This window comes from Aquila chrysaetos, chromosome 10 (genome assembly GCF_900496995.4).
Source record: "Aquila chrysaetos chrysaetos chromosome 10, bAquChr1.4, whole genome shotgun sequence".
NCBI lineage: Eukaryota > Metazoa > Chordata > Aves > Accipitriformes > Accipitridae > Aquila > Aquila chrysaetos.
Window position 1 is genome coordinate 6,414,610 of NC_044013.1, and position 20,374 is coordinate 6,434,983.

General features: G+C 48.4%; 1 protein-coding gene across 11 annotated transcripts in view; it reads right to left on the reverse strand.

Annotated features, from left to right (window-relative positions):
- TNIK (TRAF2 and NCK interacting kinase) overlaps nt 1-20,374 on the reverse strand; it is a 168,616-nt gene that overhangs the window by 129,466 nt on the left and 18,776 nt on the right. For all 11 annotated transcript variants that reach the window (XM_030027622.2, XM_030027623.2, XM_030027630.2 and 8 more), the window contains one exon: nt 10,013-10,078. In XM_030027622.2, the coding sequence (XP_029883482.1) occupies nt 10,013-10,078 (66 nt within the window). The remainder of the gene's footprint in view (nt 1-10,012; nt 10,079-20,374) is intronic.

The window sequence follows — 20,374 nt, forward strand, 5'->3', positions numbered from 1 at the left end:
TCAGAGCCAGGAGGAACAAAACACCTCCCAGCTCCCAAACCTACTTTTCAGTGCTTCTTTAGATTGTTTTGTTCGGCTGACCTACTAATGGCTAACAGCTGCTGTACTTTCCTCCTCTGGGAACCAGCCTCACCCCCAATCTTTTGGTTTCAAAATGCTGATGCAGGGGCACCTAGCACACCACCTCCTCATAGAAGACTTTCCAGTGCTGGTACCAGCATGCAGCTCCCAGCTCTGCCCCTAGACCAGCCCGGCATTGCCCTGTTTCTGATGAGGAGAGGGGAGAAGAAAGGGATGGGAAAGGAGAAGACTCCATTTAGCAAAGGTGACCGGAGAAATCTGCAACAGCGTGGACTTGGCCCGAGGCTTCCTGTACACTGCATTAGGCTCCAATTCACTAGACTAACCCGATACTCTTTAAATACCATAAAGAAGTCAACAACAACAAAAATCAGCAGGTACCAGCTTCTACTTAGAGCAAGATGCTCCTAATCTGCTGCCTTGCAGCCCAGGGTTACCATTAGATTGGTATATCCTAACAGCAAATGCTTTTTGTAATCCGCCAGAGCTTTACAGCATCCATACCTCACCCACACCCTTACAACATACTACACGCTATTGTAAGATATTGCAGTGAGGAGAGAAAGGAAAGCTTCAGTAGGACAAGAAGCTGCACCTCCCGAAAGGGCGAGTGATGCTTTCACATGCAATAACCCCGGTTCTGAAAGTTGGCTATTTTCTAAACAGCTCCCCCCCCGCACCCCCATCTCCCAGGTTCAGCGATGCAGATGGTAGCTGGATGCCCAAGCATCTCACCATGAACAGACCCAAAGAGCCTGACCAAAGTCAAGGGACTTTGAGCAACGTCAAGAGCGGCCGTGCAAGCACAGACCAGCCTGACAACTCACGTGGACCAATTTCTCCTGGGGTGCTTGAAGACCTCTAGGCAGCGAGTCTTCTCACACCTCAGTGTTAAATATAGCTATGGGCATCCACATCCTCGCCTTCCCAGACTATTCTGCAGCTCCGCTCGCATAAAACCGGCCACACATCCAGCAGCACTGGTCCACAACCATGAAACCTATGGATACTGGGGCTGTAGAGCCAACCAGTGAACTGGCCTACTTCAAGTGTCCTCATACAAGACCTGAGAAAAGACAGGTTTGAGTTCCCAGTCCAGTCATTCCTATGGGATAGGAGGTGCTGATACTGGACATGGTGCTTCCTCACATCCTCTGCAGAGCAGGTGCTTGCACGGAGCATCTTCTAATCCCCATAAGTCAAGGAGAGGGCTCTCCTTCCATCCCTATCCGTGCCTGGCACCCACACAAACAGTGCTGCAAGACCCACCACCATGTCCTCCATGCTCTGCAGTACACCGTTGACTTTACTCAGCATCTTCAGAAGTAGCTTTTTTCCCCCTATGCTATTGCAGATATTTTTTTGTCCTGCGAAATCGTGCGGTATTTACAGAAGCAGGGCCTCCAGCAACGGAAGGGAGAGTGGACAAATGTCACTTCACAGATGCATCGGTCTGCTCCCAAACTTCACCCTGCCCTTTCCCATCACAAACACCAGAGGGGAAGAAAGGTAATAAGAGATTAAAAGGAAGGCAATACAGGAACATTTTTAATCACCTTTTATAACCTGTGTTCTATAGGACTGAAATGTAAAAAGCACCTTTCCCTTACATTATTCAGAAAGCAGCGAAGTTAATGTGACATATTGGTGCGTAGGTGTGTGTGGGCTGGTTTCTTGTGGGGAGGGAGGGAGGGCTGAGGGCTCTCTCTGTGTTTCAGAGAAATGAAGCAGCACAAGATGTACCAGTTGCTCTGGTAACAAAGCTTTTTCTTTTTTTTTTTTTTTTTTGCTTTTTTATTTTTTATTTTTTTTAAGAGTGAAACATCATTTTAAGCATTTTCCAGTTAAGACTTCCTTGCCTGCACGGCAAAAACAAGTCCCCGTTTCAGAAACACACATACCCCATTTGAGTCAGCAAGGAAAGGACCTTCTCTTCTAGATGTATTTTAACATCACAGGGAAGCTGATAAATTGAGGTCGCCTGTTTTCCTTCTGATAACACTAGCACGTGTTATCACATACCAGTATGCCAGCCCAGCCCCTTCCCGCAACCCAATAAGAGCTGATAAAAGCCCAGCACCACCCATGAGCCGGTGCCTACGGCAGCAGCAGAGACCCCCAGCCCAGCAAGCATCCTCACACGGCAGCACCGTCATCCTCTCTGCCGGCACGGGGAGCCATCCCAGCGGAAACAATGGCTTAATATTTAATACTGTGCTTGTAATATGAAAGGATTATAAAGCAGCTTGTAAGTCTCATAAATCCATTCACACTCGGGCGGCCCTTAAGCGACCTTGAAGATGCTGAGCGGCCGGTGCCCACCCACGCAGGTCCATATCTGGACGTGGATGTGAGCAGTCCCAGCCACCACCAAAACCATCCCAGCGGAAAGAAGAGCCCTGGATGCTCGGCGCTGGTTAAATGCTCTGCTGCACCAGTGGGGCAGAGACAAGGTGCTTCCCTGTCTCAGCCCTATGGAGCAGGCTCTCAGCGCAGCACCAAATCATGGGGAAAGCCAGGGAGCTACCCAAATCAGAGGGTACCAAGCCCTCATGTGTTTGCCTCAGTCTGCAGCAACCGTCCGACCATGACGAGGGATGGCTATATGCATACACGCGCATGCGGTCACACTCAGCCTGCCCTGCCATGCAGCAAAAGCAATCTCTGAAGAGGTTGAAAACAAAAAGAAGCACCCAAAGCCAAGGATACGATGCTAGAAGAACCTATCTGGCTCAAGTCACACCCAACCTCACAACGCCACAGTTCATTTTATAAACAAGAAGGTGGGAAAAGGGAAATGCTTATAATGCACCTTCAAATGCAATAGCTGGCTGTTAAAGCTTGTTTGTTTAGATTGAAAGACAATGGAGCTCTGAATTCCTTTGGTGGCCCGTGAAAGCGGGCACCAGGTGCCCTCGGCACGCTCAGGACCATCACACAGCAGCCACCACCGCAGGACGGGTGTTTGGAAAAGGGGTGGCCAGCAGCATGACCCGGTCTGCAGGCAGCGCGCGTGGGTTGCATGCATTCAGCCCGGTCTCTCAAGCAAGGCACAGCAGTCAGTCTTCAGCTATAAAAGCTGTGTATGTAAACTAAGATTAATTCTTTACAGCAACAATCCCCAGGAAATATTAATTGTGTGCAGCATGGTAACTTCTTCCACACGGCTAAAAGCAACAGTGATTAATTATCCAACTATTGACCATCAGCCTTTCGGAAAGAGAGACAATAAAACAACTGATTATTAAAAACAATTAATGTCATTCTTGACTCAGGCTAATTATCTGAACTGCTAATAATGACCCAGGAACCCGCAGAGTCTCTACTCTCACCAGGGCTGATGCAAGGGCCCAGCGCTTGATCAGCAGCAGCCGGGCTGAGCCAGACCTCGGGCAGGCTAAACGTGGCACAGACCGCACATTAGTTATTTTCTCATACTTCCCCTCAAAAAAAAAAAAAAAAAAGTAAAAAAAAAAAGTCTTCTAAAAGCCTTTCTTTAGCATATTCACCTGCTACCTCACCAGCCCGCAGCGGTGGGATGCCCAGGGGTGCCACTAGGAAGGATGCCGCTGTGCGGGGGAGCGCACAAACAGCACCCGGGAGGGCAGGACACGAGTTATCCCTCCTCGTCTGGCATCTACAAACTCCGGGACAATGTTACCGAGAAGAGGCTTGGGCTTGGGACAGTCTCAGGAGTTTGACTCAGGGACCAAAGTGTCCCAGCAGCCCTGCTGCTTCCAGCTCTCCAGCAACAGGCAACCTTGGATTTCAAATGCTTTACTCACTTTCTCATACCCACGCACCTCAACTTCTTCATCTACTGGGTCAAACCTGGGGGTTTGCCTCCAGGTGGATCAGTCCTGGCTTCTGGCAAACGCCAGCTGGGTAATAAATAAATAAACCCTGACAAAAGACCTTGGGATGCATTTCTTCATCCTCCCCCGCCACCCCCCATGTAATATACCCCAGACAGACACAACGCAGCGCAACAACGAGCAATTGCAAAAACCGTGTCCTCTTCAAATGGCTGCCTAACTTGGGCTGGCAGGGGACAGGGACAGCCCAGGGCCAGGCGTCCTGCCTGGAGGTGGCTGGTGGCACCCTGAGGTGGCTCCTGGGGGGTGACCCCTGCCCTGCCCCATCCTCTGATGATGGTGGAGGAGCTCCCCGGCGAGCCACGGCTGTAAGGCTTGTGGCTCGTGGATCCCACACGCTCTAAATTAGAGCGCAGAATAATGCTGCGTAATGGCTTAGCGATTATATGGCATTTACCAGCTAATTAAACAATCAATAGTTATTGTGCAGTTATGGAGTTAGCCCACAGTACTGTATCTTGTACCCTGTAAAATAAAGCCTTGCTAAAGCTGTAAATGGAGAGCTGCATCCCCAGGGCACTCAGCAAAGCAGCACTTGGCATTAATGACCGTTGTCCTCCTGGTACGGTTGGGAAGAAGCATGTGCGTATGTAATCTCAACATCATTTATTTCCCGGCTCAATGCTGTAAAACTACACAAGATGAGAGAGGCAAAGGTTACCATCTGACCTATTTACTGATTTTTTTCACTATTGCAAAAGCTTGCATCAAAATCCTGCTTTGGCGACGCTGTGCACAGGCCAGCGTGCGAACGCCCATGGCTAAGCAGGTCTAAAACCAGCAGGGGATTGCTTTGGTTTTTAACATATTCAGTGCACAATAAGTAGCCCACTGCAAGTCTTCCCCCAGCTGTGTAACTATCTGTTGGAGAGGTATTTCTGAGTAACCTAGTGTCCTTTTTCTTTCAACCCATGTATTTATTGGTGTGTGACACACCAGCAGTCGCGGCCCTGATGCTGTGATTTATCCAGGCAATCTAAGCATACACAGTATTTTAAGGACTTTTTGCTTGCTCTCTAATGCAAAGTAGAGATAAGCAGTAATAATAATGTTCTGGAACGTAAAAGCAGCATTTCCTCACACTTTAGATAATTCTCTAAAGGGTCTTAGTGATTTTTGTGTTTACAGTTTTGCTTCAGCCATCAGCTACCTGCTAAAAAACAGCGAGGCAATGGCTCAATTCCCCAACTCCAACTCACCGTATGCCTGTTAGCCATTTCTTTAAACACCTTAAATTAAAAAAAAGAAAATCCAAGGACACAAAAATCCACTACTGCAACAATGTCTGGCAGAGGAGCTAGCAAGCTCTCAGCCTTTTATCAAAAACAGTTTACAATCTGTAACATTAGATGCAGGATTATTAGAAAATAAAGAAAAGCTTCCAATTCAATTAGAGAGATAAACCATCAACGGTGCGGTCTCTCATTAAAATAAAAATCAAGCTATTCACAAGAGATTGTTAAGCAGCGAACGAGGAACGTTATTTCCCTCCGCAATTATCCAAAGTGAAGAGCTTGTGGTTGGGGTTAGAGGAGAGAGAGCAGAGCGGGTTGCTGCTGAGGGCTCCTGCAGCATTCAGGTGTCACTGGGGTATGGCCAGAGCTGGGAAGCACCAGAGTGCTGTTTTAACCTGCAGTCCTGAGCAAAGAAAGGCCTTTACTTGAAAATACAGAGATCAATCCGAACAAGTTACCTTTGCCTCTGGAACACAAGCCGCAGGGAACAAGGCTTTGATTTACAGAAGCATTGGGTACCACCCAAAAGGGATCTTCGGATCATGACCCAGAAAGCAGGATCAAAGCAAGATGGGCAGCGAGCTTCATCCCGGTGCCCATGCTTCGGCGGAGGGGTGCGTTCCCTTTGGGAGCTCTTAGCGGGCACCGGACTTGGCCAATACGTTCTTTTTTTCCTACGAGCAAGGAGAAGGCGTGTGCTGTGGTAGGGTCTCCCCAAGCTTTCCAACACAGTGGATCCTGAGGCCGGCTCCCTGAACCACTGCTCTCTGATGGCTCCCTGTGGTGCTGCATTTCTTCCCCATCTCTGGGCCGATCTACGGACTCTGGAAGTCTCGCTACGCCTTAGCATTAGTGTAATGAGTTGGGCGGTTAAGCGTCCCTTGACTGCGCCAGGAACTCTTGCACGGCTAAGACAGGGAGCTGCACTGACCGTACCAAGGACTCCTGCCTGGCACAGGCTGGGGATGGGAATAGGGATAATTAGTTATTTTCTGACAACCTTGGGATATATCTCAGTCCTCTCCCGACAGCCTTGGAACATCCCGTATCTGAATCTTAACTGATTCTCCGACAGCCTTAGAACATCCCGTATCTGAATCGTAACTCATGTGAAATGGTACCAGCACTACTGGAATCCCAGTAATTTGCTGATGACTATAGCCCAATCATTTCATGAACTTATAAACAGCAGTACTAAGTGAGACCCTTTGAGCTCTCCTGGACCGCAGCAGCTGTGACCGGCATCTCCCCCGAGTGGGATGCCTCTCGGGGCTCGCAAACTCTTCAGTTTGCGAAGATCGGAGGTCTGTCGCCGAAAGCCGGCAAGACTTGGGCTGATACTCTCCGCTTCTTGAGGCTCAACCATTCGCCCCTTGAGAAAGATGCCAAAGCATTTGACTTGAATATTTTCACTGAACTCGAAGGGAATTTTTAACAGGTATACCTCTTTTACTTGCTTATATGTATATCTCTTAGTGTCTTTGTGCATGTGTGTATGTACTAACCTGAATATTCTATAGCAAGTATATTACAAATATTGCTTTTCAAATCTATACATAAGTGACCATTGTGAACTTTATTCAACTGTGAACGAATCTCACACTGCTATTATAATCACTTTAGATATAAACCATTGACCAAGTCTGGGACTAGGACTTGATCCAGCCACACCTAGACTCCGACAGGAGTTTAGAAAGCAAGGGGGTCTTCTCTGAACCTCGTGACTCAACAGGAGGGTCTCCCCTACCTTTTTACATTCCCAATCTCTGTACCAATCACGATAAATCAATTCTAACCCTATTTTCCTTTGTATGTTTCTCTTTTGCCCTATCGCATCTTCTGTTTCTGTATACATTATTCTAGTTTGTTTCTAACTTAATTTTCCTGTGTACGTTTCATCCATGTATTAAGTAACAGAGTGAACTTTGCCATTGAATTCTGTGAAGTCGTGCTTTTATATAAATTCCTATTAAATCATTTTTGCTAATACCATTGGAGGCATTCTTTAAGCGGTCCAAACCATTCCTTTCCGCGACACTCCCGTTACTGTGGTACTACCAGACATTTCTCAGGCTACCCACCCTTGGGCCATGCTATCATTCAATTGTCAGAACAACGTAACTGTGCACTTTATCCCATGGGATCAATGGGAGGTTTGCACCTTGTATGTGTCCCTCCAGGTCCTGGGCAGGCCAGCTGGTTACCACCAGGACACCTGTAGTCTCCAACACAAATACGGCCATGTGGCAGTGTTAGAGCTGGGTGCTAAGTCAGGTTTTCTGGGGGAAACATCAGGGCTGCAGTCCTGTTTCAGCAGTCTCGCAGCACACAAATATAAGATGCTCTCGCCTGCCTGGAATAAGCACCTCACTTTTGCCTCCTCCCAATGAGAGAGTTACTCTTCTTGCTTCAGAAAGGGACCAGCCATGTGAAGGGGAGGTGATGCTCACCAAGCTCCTGGCAGAGAGCGCAGGGGATGGACCTCCAAAGCTCAGGCTAGGAAGCCAGCACCAGAGCAGACACGACAATGAATTATTCCTTCTACATCCAAAAATACAACCAGAGGTACGCACAGCCTCTAAGAGGACAGCAATGGTGCACCTCCAGTAGCACCAGCACAGAGGGGTGGAAATACCCCAGCCTCGCCTGAGATGGGTTTGAAATGGCAGCGGAACAAGCATCTAATTACAGAAGACACTGCTCCTAGGTATGGACCACTTCTAAAGGCTGTTTTAGGAGGGAGCCAGAAGGTCTGTGTGTCTTGAAAGTTGATCCATTTGCTTTGCTGCGAGAGATAAATACAGCGGTGGTATCTGGAGGAAAAGAATCGCAGAGATCTTATTTCTGCGCTGGGTTTTAGGGTGGGACACCATAAACAGTTATGTATGCTTTATATCAAAGTCTCCTTTTGTTTATAGAGCGGGTGCTATTCCAAGACTTCAGTTTAAGAGAGCTCTGAAGTCAGTCTTAGCCTGAACTCATACCTCAATACTTACTAATTCGGTTTGGATAGCAGCGTTCCCCCCTCCACCCCCGTCACCATCCCGTCTGGCACCGGTACCAAGTGAATCACACCGAGGACAACCTGATTACTCCAGCAAGTTAAAAACCATTAAGAAGAGGATTTTTTCTTGTACAGCAGGACAAAAAGGGAACACAGAAGTGTTCAGCTCCCAGAAAGCCTACACTTGAACGTTTCTGGGTGGTTTTTTTCACCCCATAAGGTAACACACAGACGCACCGAAAGAATCAAACACAGCAAGAGGAAACGCGATCAGCAGAGCCATGCAACCAGCAGCGCCAGCACCAGCTAGCTTATTTCCCTTTTCTGCTCTCCACAAAAACATGACGCTTTCAAAAGGCCGTTAAAGGCACATAGTTTCCACTGATTGTTAGAAATATGCACCAGTTAAAATTAGGTCACCCTCTACCATTATTTTAGCAGCTGAGAAGAAAAACAGTTCAGAAGGGAGCTCTTGTGATGGGGAGCGCACGGTGGAAAAACAACCAATACCAGAGGGGAAGGCTCCCTGGAATATAACCTTGATAAGAACAATTTGGCGGGAGGGGGGGGAGGGGTGGGTGTCCCTTTGTTTTTGGTTTTTTTTTTTAAACTTATTCCAGTTAAAAAATTCACACGCTTGAAACTCCAGCAGTTCCAGTTAATCTTCGGCTCACTTCAACCCCTCTATCCTCATACTGATGGGATTAGCCTACAGCAGGAGGATGGTGAAATCACAATTCAGAACAAATATTTATTGACAGGTAGCTTTTTAAGCACCCTTCTCTTCTCTTCAGCAGGGGCAGCTCGTTGTCTTTTACCGCATGACAGGCAAGAGCTATGGCTTCCAAGCAATGCAGTAGAAGCACATGAATATATTCTTTTCTATAGTCAAAAGATAGTATGGGCATAGCGGGTAAATAGGATCTCTGTGCCCACACACACACACACAAGTACACATATACACAGAACTGGTGCCCATACATACAGAAGTTTTTGGAGAATGGGGCCTGGGAAGCTGTTGTCTCCCAGCAGACCCGAAATATTTGGCAAATTCCTCATGCAACTGTGCTGAGAAATATCTCCCCACCAATATATAAAGTGCAGATAAACCCAGACTTTGAAACTATTCAATCCCTCCCCAACCCCACAAGAATCATCCACAAAAAAACCCACCAAGATGACAAAATCTGGAAATCCCCCAAGCTAAGAGGTGTTTAGGACGGGTGATGTAATTTAGCAGAGAATGGACATTTTAAACATTCTTGTACAGAAGTTAATGGGTTTAAAATTCTGTTCTCCACAGCCCCCTCATTATTCTCATCTGGGGAGCTGCTTCCAGATGTTTATAGAAATTTAAAGCAAGCCTATTGACGGTTGTGTTTTTTCTCCTACAGCAGGTTTCTGCCGGTGGAAAGGGCGGCAGCCAGCCTGCGTGTGAGCAGAGCACTAGACTGTAGCAAACTCATTTGGCAGCCTATTGCAGCCGTAAACTCAGCTCTTAGAAGAGATCGAGATTTATCTATTAAAGCACAGACTTTTCACTCCCTCCTCATCATATAATCAATAAAAAGCAACTGGGGGAAGAGAAAAAAAAAGCGATTTATTTTTTAGTGGCAGTTTCAGAACTAATATGAATTGCTTATTATAAGAGCTCTGTGAGTTACGTGGTACTTGCACACAAAACCAAAAGGCCGGAGTTCAGCAAGGCTTCTTGTCAGGCCTGAAACAGGTCAAACCTAGCCAAGACGATGTGCTGGGATGCTCCGTGTTCAACGCATGGCCAAGGCAAACAGGATCACTTCAGGTGGAGCCCTTACCTTATAGACCTGCCCATAGGTACCATTGCCAACAAGCTCCACCAGTTCAAAGATTCCTGCAGGATCCTAGGAGAAAAAGAAGGGGAAAGAAAAAAAAAAATTCAATAAGCAATACTCACAGATTTCTGTAAAAATAAACATTCGACAAAGACAGATCAACATTTCACTGACAAATATTCTGAGTCTGTTAAGCTCTTCGGGCAGCCCTGGGATTAGCATTACAGTGACGACAAGCAGAAGCACGGCACCGTCCCGGTGGCAGCCCTGCCGAGCCCTCCTGGCGCGGGCAGCCGCAGCACCACTGGCAGCGCGGCTCTGCCCAGTGCTGCCCACCTCCAGCATCTGGGCTGGGAGATACCAGGCTGGTGCCTGTGAGCGAGCAGCGACCCGTTTGACTATCATCTGCTTGAAATATGAACGCTCGGTGTATGTTTTAAACGGAACAGTAATTATTGGCTATTAAAACTTAAGTTTTCTTATACATCAGCTTTGGAATAAAACAAGCTAACTGGCAGGATGTCACTTTGGGGCTCAAAACAGGGTTTTCCAGGTCTATTCCTGAGGTCAGCAGCATTAGTGTTACTTGGCGTAAATGCCATTTTTGTTTTGGTGCATCCTGCCCATTGACATTCTGATTTGTCAACTGAGACGAGCAGATCTAGGGCAGTGCTACATGAGGACACAATGATTTGGACGGTGGCACCGAAGCATCAAAACCCGTCCCCAGACCCCCCTCTGCCCAGTCTGTGCCCAGCTAGGGGAAGGGCAGTCGCACACAAGCACACACGCGTGCAGAAGCTGGAGTGCACCCATCGGCACAGTTAAAAGACGATACGAGCAGAGAGGTACGAGGGAGGGTGGGGAAAGAATAAACCAGCGCTGCTATTTTCTCCTCTCGGTGGGTTTTCCCCTTCCAGAAGCTTTATTTATACTCTTCCGCTCCTCCTCCTTCTCCTGTACTCATCACTCCAATTTTGGATAGCGTGATCCCCGTGGAAGCTGGCGGACGCCGAGGCATCTCGGCACCCTGGGGAGCTTCGCACCCCTGCGGCCCCCCCAGCCCACCCACCCACCCACCCGGGGCACGGGTGCCCCTGGCTCCCACGCCACCACCCATCCTCCCTGCTGGATTTTGAATCATTTGAGCTATCGAACGACTTGGCATCCCAGTGAGCAAAGGGCTGCCAGCTGCGACCCGAGAGGATGCAGACGGGTCAATTGACGGCTCTAACAGGCAAAGGAGGATCAGCCAGCAGCGCTCCTTGGGAGACGGGAGAGGGACACCCACCACCACGTTACGGACATAGAGGTTTCATTCATTACAAAGCCGACATCAGCTCAAGACGACTTCTGGGTCCAAAAGTCAAACACTGGGTCTTTGTGAGCAGCTGAGATGCAAGGTTCAACATACTAATAACGCCGCAAGTAAATTAATCCAAGTCTTGACGTGACTGAGGCAGCTTTCCACCCGGCCCAGAATGTGCGCTGCCACGTACCTGCCAGCGTTCGGCACACCTCCATGGCAGGGTCACAGCAACCCCTCTAATCACCCCGTATGTTTAGAAACGCCACATCCTACTTCTGCCCATTTCTCTGCTATATGCGCAGCTTCCCCGGGGAGCTCCAAGGGTGGGAGCCCCAGCTCAGCCTTCGGTGGGACCATCTGCAGCAAAGGGCAGGGAAGCTGGGTGGAGAAGGCTTGGAGACCACGGAGGACACGTCTGCCCTGATGCAAATATACCCCAACTAACCTTCAGCCGGACACTCGGGCACTACGGGTGAAGCTGCAGCACAACAGGTTTCTAGTACGCAGCAACTCGGCCGGGTGCGGACATCCCGTGGCTTTACTGCCTTGGGACCAGGCAGGGAAACGCCATGAACAGATGGGAAAGGGAACCGGCGGTACACCGGGTTTCCACAAACTGGGTGAGAAAGGAAGGGGGGAAACATGGCAGCAGCTGCTTTTTATTTTTTGAGTGTCTTCCCTAAGGGTTGTTCTCTGCAGTGCCGAAACAACTCTGAAAGAGGCTTTTCCAGTGCTACAAGTATATCTATTTTTGAATATTCACTAGGAGATTAAGGGAGAAGAAAGCTGTGCCTAGGGCAGATGATCAGGAGGTTTGGAGAAACATGCAGGGATGCAGCTGGCCATTTCTGATAAAAAGAACTCCTCTTTGCAATGTGTTTTCCAACCTCTTTCCACAAATCCTCAAACCAAAGAGTACTCCCTCCCACCATTCCAGGTCACTTCTCACTCCTCTAACGTGTGCAAACATCAGACGTGGTGCGGCTCCATCAGGTTTACCCCAGTCCATCCATCACTTGGTTGCAGACCCCCCAGCCCCACGCCTGCCTCCGCTGCCACCACCCCGCTTTGGCCAGGGCAGCTTTGTGCTAACCAGGGGCAGCTCGTGCACCGGGATGGCTTTCCCCCACTGCTCCCACCATCCACGGTTCCCTCTCCAGCTCCCACCCTCCTGGGAGCAATTTCTCTGCTGCCCGTCCCCCCTGCATCCCAATTCCTCTCCGGGTTTTTTCCAGAAGCATCGCCAAGGTAACTGGGCATCTCGCAGCACGGCACTGAGTGACACTTCTTCCCTGAGTGCTGGCACAAGCAGCCCCATCTCGGCACAGCCATGGAAACACACCGGGAATGCCGGCAATACGCCGTCTGCGAGCAGAGGGGGCTGATCTCTCCTCCCAGCCACGCTGCCCTCCTCGGCCTTGCTTTTTCCCTGGTCGAAGGGACAACACTTCTTCCCAACAGCCACTGTTAGCGCCCAGGAGTAATGTGTTATTAATGGCCCTTCCAGAAAATACAAAGCAGAGGATGGGGTGGGCAGGGGGGAAAAATTCCCTCTTTCCACTGGCCTCTCCTGGATGGGTTCCTACACAGAAAAGAGCTGTGCGTTTCAATGGCTGCTGGGGAATAGGCTCTCCCTGGTACCAGGGGAACATCCTGCACCTTGCACCCCGCAAAGCCCCAGCTGAGATGCTTCAGGAGGGTACCAGAGAGCGGTGACAGCAGCTCGGGCAGGCTGGAGCGGGCAGCAAGGGAGGAAAATACAGAGGCATGCTGCATGGGGGCTTTTATGTTAGCCAGGGGAAAAGAAATCCACCCCGCAGAGCCCCGACGGGGACCAATCCAGGCCAAGCAGGGAGTAATCTCAGACCAAATATAGCCCGCGCTGCAGATCAGGGCTCACAGCAGCGTGCTGGGTTGCACTTGGCTGGAGGTGGCCTCAAAGCTCAGTACACACAGCTGCTTCCAGCCTGGCACCTACCACCTTCTGCTGATGCCCTCTCCCACATCGAAGAGGGACACGCAGTCGGTGAGGCTGCAACCCTCCTGCTACCGCAGCCTCCTCTTCCCACACGCTAGACTGCCTTCACAAACACTATTGCATTATTTTTTTTTAACTGAAAACATCTGGACTAAATAACAAGCCCACAATAAAAGTAAAAAAAAATGAGGTGATCTGTTAGCTTAGGAAAAGAAGATGCACTGTTTAAAATGGAGGGAAAGAACCCGCATTTAAGACAAACCCACAGATTAATTTTCAGCTCTACATTAGCTTCAGACAGAAAACGATTTGTATGGTTGTAGTAGCACCAAGGCTCTGCCGAGAGCCTGTACACCAAGGTAGGGTCCCAGCCTGCTTGAAAGGAGGGGAGCAGAAAGGCAGGCAGGAGCAAGGGCAGAGGCAAAACCCAGTGCCAGCCGGGGCTGTGCTCGGCAGACCCCAACACCCTCGCACCGCAGCAAGGCAGAGCCGATTTCAGACCATATTAGCTCCAAGCCCTAGAAATTAAAAGCTCGTCCTGGGTCCGTAGGGGCCAGCAGCGGCCACAGCCCCCACGCCAGCCCCAGGAGGGGCAGGCAGGGCAGGGGCAGCCGCGCAAGCCCAGGCAGGGGTTGCAGAGCCGCAGGGATGCCGGCGGACATTTGCACATCGCTGACTATCAGCTATTCCCGTTATAGACCTGCAGCGACGCACAGATCGACCATTTCCTGCTAAGGAAAGAAAGAGCTTCTTTTTAGTTTTAAAAAAAAAAAAAAAAAGTAAGGTAAGCTTTCTGGGGTGGTGCAGGCTCAGTGCCCCACTCCCAGAAGAGCCCAGCTGTAGTTTTCTCTATAGGAAGGTGTCACTGGACCTGGCGCGGCCGCTCGTCAGGCACGGCACACAAAGGCTCGTTGAGGAGGACAAGTTACTCGGAATTCGTGCCAGAAGACACGGGAGCAAACTCAGGCACGGGGCTCTTCATGAAGCAACGGAACACTCAACAAGAGGATCTTTCAGCTGCTCATGGGATGGGAAATGTTGTACATAGTGGCACCCGTGGCAGGGGCTGCACAGACCCAGTGGTCCTCCGGCCAGGGACAGGCTGGCACCCGAGCTGTCCCGTGCCAGGATCTGACCCTGCTTCCACAGCTGCAGCCAGGACAGGCTCAAATTCAAGGGGGAAATTGTTATGCTCCTCACCCACCTTCCAGGAAAATCAGTGCTACTGAAGTCTCAGTGGCTAAAACCAGTCTGAGACACAGAACAAGGCAAGAGCATCATCTTTTCCAGCAACATCACAGGAAAAAAAAAAAGAGTCCACTTTATTTCGATAAACAGTATATTTAAAACTGCTGCATTATCAGAAAAGGGACTGCTGTACGTGGATGTTAAAGCAGGACGTATCCAAATTTCAGCAACAAAACAGGCATCCCTTTTGAAGGGCTTATCGGCATGGAGCATGCAGCAGCGGGGCTCGCAGCAGGAGCACGCTCCTGGTTAAAACCGCCCGGCTCTGCCTAACCCAGACCCTGCAGAGCTAAAGCTGAAAGATGTCCTCGCCTACACCATGACGTCTCAACGAGGCCAAGGCCCAAAAGAGCCAACACTTTGCTTGAGGAGACTATTTGGAGAGTAATATCCATATCCAGGCCCTAAGTCAGCTTGCAGGTGCATACTGGTGGTGTTGGCTATGGTGACCACCAAGTTAGCGGATCACAAGTTAGCTGTCCTTAAATACGGCCATGCAGACGTCCATAAACAAAAGAAGCATTTATGCACAGTCTGTACACCAAAATTTCTTGTTTTCCTCGAAGGAGCCTCATTTTTCTCCCTTCTAGCCCACACAAAAGGTAAGTAACAGGAAGGGTTACATGAGGAGACAGTGGAGAGGTGCTGGGGGGAACCGAGGGGCACACCAATTAAACCACGATTGCTGTGAATGCACGGGAGGGGAAATGAGAGATCAGAGCCTCTATAATCACTGTGCACTTAGTCCCACAATTCTGAGCAGCTAATGACAACTTCCAGCCAAAAATCATGGAGATAACCAGTCATTAAGCAAATGTTATAACCCTAGAGAAGGAAAACACACTGTATAACTGGGGGCAGCGCGCAGTTATGGGTCAGTAACAGAGGAGCATCCCCAGGCACTAGTTAGCTGAAGCAACTCCATGGCACTAGAAGAGGTTTTTTTTAATCTCCACTAAGATTACAGCCTGTGCAACTAACGTTCCCAAACATCAGGATTTTATGAGCCTCTGCCTTACAGCTCCATAATAAAACAGCCTCAACAGGAGAGCCTATTAAACTGATCAGGCATCCTCAAGAACCAAAGCAGGCTTACAAAGCCATTTACTCACGACCCCCAATACTAGACCAGTGAGCTCTGCCTGTGCACAGGTGCCTCTGCTTCGACAAGTCCTGGCAGTCGCAAGGAGAGATTTTGGCACTGGCAAGCACCAAAGGGTCATTCTTCCCAAACAGTTGGCTCTCGTAAATTAATAGCAATGCCAGGGCACGCAGACAGCACAGTACAGCCATAATCCCACCCAGCGTCATGCAGCTTGGCATGACGGCAATGGGCAGCACTCTCAACACAAGCGGTTGTCTAGAGATGTAGTGTACGTACACAACCGCCTGGAGAAAGTTGAGTCTTCTAACCCCACAAAGCTCCAACGAGGAGAGGAAGATTGTTAATTCAGAGTGTGAGAAAGGCTTCGTGAGGAATGCAGTAGAGTCAGAAAAGCCCTTCAGCAGTACAGTTCCACACGTAAAATTACCATCGGGATAATGTATTTCTGATTATTCAAAACATCACTATGAGGAACGAGTATGAGGATCAAGCCTTTAGTTCACACACTATATACTAGCCCAGACTTTGTTTCCCCAAGGCCAAATGTCCGAGCTGGGCCATGCTCTGTGAAGCCATCCTTCGTGTTAGCAAAGTCAGAGGCTCTGTAGACAGCCACGCACATCTCCCAAACATCAGGACCTAAGCAATGCCAAGCTCTAAGAAGTCAACTGCTATTTCCTCTGAAGACACATAAACTCACCCATTTTGCCAAACTTTTTACCCTGGCTTCTACAGCAGGAATTGAAGCACTTGTATGATTTGACAGAATAAGGTCCAGATCACCCTGGGGATGCTACCCCAAATGGCATGTAATCAGAGAAAAATGGAACATTTGAAGACACAGTTGCTTTTTAGTCACCTACTAGTAGTCTCTGTCTCCAAGGCAATTCTAGTTAAAAGCCCTGTGAGTAACACGAAGATGGACTGCAAAAGCTAGGAGAGGATTGCTAACAAAGCCGCAGACACCAGTAAGCAAAGCAGGAAGGCAAAGGCCAAGGCAACGAAATATTGATTGAGTTACTGGGAACTTCCAGAAAAAGAGGCTGGGGACATTACCTTTCTGAGCTTCAAATGCTGCCTTCCCATCACACAGACATAGCCCTAAGCCTGCCCATTAAAGCAGTGCAAAAAAAATTCAACAAGCTGCACAGGTTTTGGTTTTGGGTTTTTGGGTTTTTTTGAGATATTTTGCTTTGGTCATAAGCCAAGTAGTGAAGCAGAACCACACTGGACTACTGGATGCTATTCAGCCCTCACGGGGATTGCTTAATCTCACGTCTTCTCCTCCTAGCTTTGGTACTTTTCCCCTCCTTCGCCCACCCATCCAGCGACTCACAAGACAAGCTATCATCAATGCCATCTACCACTGCACCTCCTGCCTACTCAAGCAATACAAGCTGCTCTACTTGGAGGAGTAATAAGGAACTCGATGAGGGTTTTGTTTTCATTTTGAAGAAGCAGTTTGTCCTCCCTCACCCCCAAACACCCAGCTCCGTATCTTAAACGAAGATGTTAGTCAAGAAACAACACTCCTATACGGCAAAAGAAAAACTGTTGTCAAGGCTAAGTTATTAACAGGAGAAAAATTTCTCCACTTGACAGCTGAGAGAAGCCTGTTTACAAATCTGTTTGAACCATTCCTCTTCAGCATCTCACCAGGAGCTGCTCCTCCAGCCCCGACAGAGAGCCACTTCTGTGCTCTGCCCATCTCCTCTTCCTAAACCATAAATCAGCTCTCCCGGGTCTCCAACCACTCCTCTCCCTAGCTTCTTGCTGCAGTAAAGCTCCAGCCACCACACATGCATCTCTTTCCTTTCCAAAATGTTAAGACCTGCCAATAGTTGGCAACAGCAAAATTAAATAAGAACTAATCACCGCATTGGGCTTTTCAGTCAATAAAGCTGGATTACTCTTTCAACTATTACCTGTTCAATTTAAGACATAAGTGTGGATTTGTAGCCGCCAGCCAGCAAAGGTATAGCCAACACCACTACTGAAGGAAGAAAAGTAAAAAAATCCCCCGTGCACATACACAATCCAGGCCCACTCGGTCCTGCTGAGGCCAAGCCACTGAAGCTACAATATATTGACAATATATTCCAGATTTCCTGCTCACGGACTAGCACTTGCACACACAAAATTAGAGTTCTTCTGACCTAATTTCTTCTACCTACCATGTCAACAGAAGAAGCAGCCATTCTGTACACCCTCCACAAATATGAAACACGGGAGCTCCAAGCCAGTAAGGAACACATACAAACCTGGAAACAGAGATTTTCCAAACCATGATGCATCTGTACCACTGCAGACAGTGGGTCCCACAGCCCAAGATGCAGTACTGATACCAGGAGAGGACAACAATGACTACGCTGACATATACAAAGCTAACCTTGCCCCAGCAGGGCATGCTGGAGCAGCCCAGTCTAAGGAAAAGCCACCCACAAGCTACATACTTACAGTAGTCAAAACAAGAAGGGTCCAAGCCTCCTCTCCATTTCTTCAAAAGCCTGACCTAAGCATCGCTAGCAACAAGGTCACTCCATCTCATCCTGATGTCACTCAAGCAAGAGGCAACGAGTTTTGACTTGAAGCTAATGAAGATCAACATCTGCCCTCCATGAGTCTCACCATAGTAAGAAGATGCTGACTGAGATATTCAATAACCCTTAAAACAATACAATTCTACTTATGCTTCATTTGAAGTTGGACTCCCTCCAAATCAGACAATCCTCTCTCATTTACAAAGCTCTACAGCACACCCCATAGATCCCCAGGATGGACTCCACGAATTGTTTGCAGTTGTATGATAAGCCCAGTTCACAGAAGACTGTTCATCTAGAAGAGTTAGAAGTCAATCAGCCCAGAAGCACCAGCAAAAGCACTACTGCTAAGTGAACCCTGAGGTTTTCAACGCCGTGTTAAGATGAATGCAGCCCCAGTACAATCAGCCACTTCAACATATGCCTAATTCAAGCACACAACTTCAACGGGACAATATATAAAAGGCCTGGCTAAGCTCAGTGTCTCTAAAAAGCTACAGTGCCAATTATAAATCATATCTATAGTCCCCAGAAGATCTAAAGTCACTACTAGTATTGTACCACACTTCTTCGGATGCAGACATCAATTAGATCACAGCAGCTGGACACTCTCCTCACTGGAAGTCACTTATCTGCAGTTTCAGACCAATAAGATATTATTCCTAAATGTTTAGATCTCATCCCTCTGAGAAATAAAGAGTTTCACCTCAGCCAGCAAATGTTTGCATCAAGCTGAAATTGCTACCTACTAGTAAATGCTGTCAAAGGTTTATGGGGTCTCAGAGGAGTTGGTTTAATTACTTACCAAAGCAGCTGTTTCAGGAACTACAGCCTCTTAACATACCACTCCTAGAGGCACACTTTGAAAAGCAAGGTTGCTGCCAAGCTCATACCAAAAGCAGAGAGCCCTCTCTCGCACACAGGCAAAAATTCAGTCTCCCAACAGCAGGTCATGTCTGTGGTTTGGTCTGTGGATGTCTGTAGGGGTGACAGCTCAGAAGCCAGTTTGCACCTTCCCAAGTCACCGCAGACTAGACATCCCAGCTTCTGCAGCCCTCACAGGAGACTGCTGAGGTTGGCCAACTGGGATTGCCTTTGTCAAGAAAAGACAGCCTTGCTCCTTCTGTGTAGTGAGAGTTGTGGCCAGAGGAATGCCTTAAAACGGGAGAACGTCTCACTTCCAGGTGCATTTAGGAGCAAAAAAAAAAGCAAAGCAATCTTAAAACCCTTTGCTTTTAAAAGTAGGATGGTTTTGCACCTCTCTGTCTGTTTTTAAGTTACGGTTGAGGACATGGGCTGAGCTGACCAGGGTAAAGTTGACAGGGATGTAACAGTCGTGTCGTTGAGACACCAAGACTACAGCCTTCAACAGCAGGGATCTGTGCAACAACCAACATACGGGCCAGGCATGTATGCATGCACGCCAAGGAGCCTCAGAGAGACTTAAAGCCATGGGAGAGCTGAGAAAGCATCTTGGCCAGAGCTGTGACCATTCATGTTCACCCAGCAGCAGATGAGCATTACAGCCAAAAATACCGCACCTGGGAGGGCTTGGTCTCGTGGAGCTGCTGGGAACCCTTCATGCCTTCTGAAGGGAGCAGGAGCAGGAGTTACACATTGGTCTTAAGAGAGACAACATCAGTGGAGAGCCTTGCCCGTCAGAAATCACTACATCCCAGTTTAAAGCGATTGCCATTACTTATTAATATGTTGTTGAAAACAAGGCAGAGTCCCTACATATGTGTCTGGAGAAACATCACCTCCCTACTGGATTCAGCAGAGTTTCTCACACCAGTCCAATTTTCACAGACCATCTGGAGATGGAGTTATCTGCTGGTTTAGTGCTTTTCGAAGAGTTTACCCACAGCCTGTCACTTGTCATCAGCTCCTTACGCTTGGCTCTGCAAGGGCTGGTTAGCAGGAGAGGATCAGGTAGCTCTCTGGTAGCAACAGTTTCAAAAACAGACAATATGGGGAGCAAATCACATTGAATTACTGAGCATTCAACTAGTTGCAGAACACTGCAAGATAGACTGTAAAAAAAAAAAAAAAGCCAACTGTACTCCACAAGCTCCCAAAACCCTGCATTATAAACACATTTTTACACAGAATTGTTTTGACAAAGCAGCAAAATTATTTAAAAGAATATCAAATACATGTTAATTTGTGCGTTTCGTATCTGGAA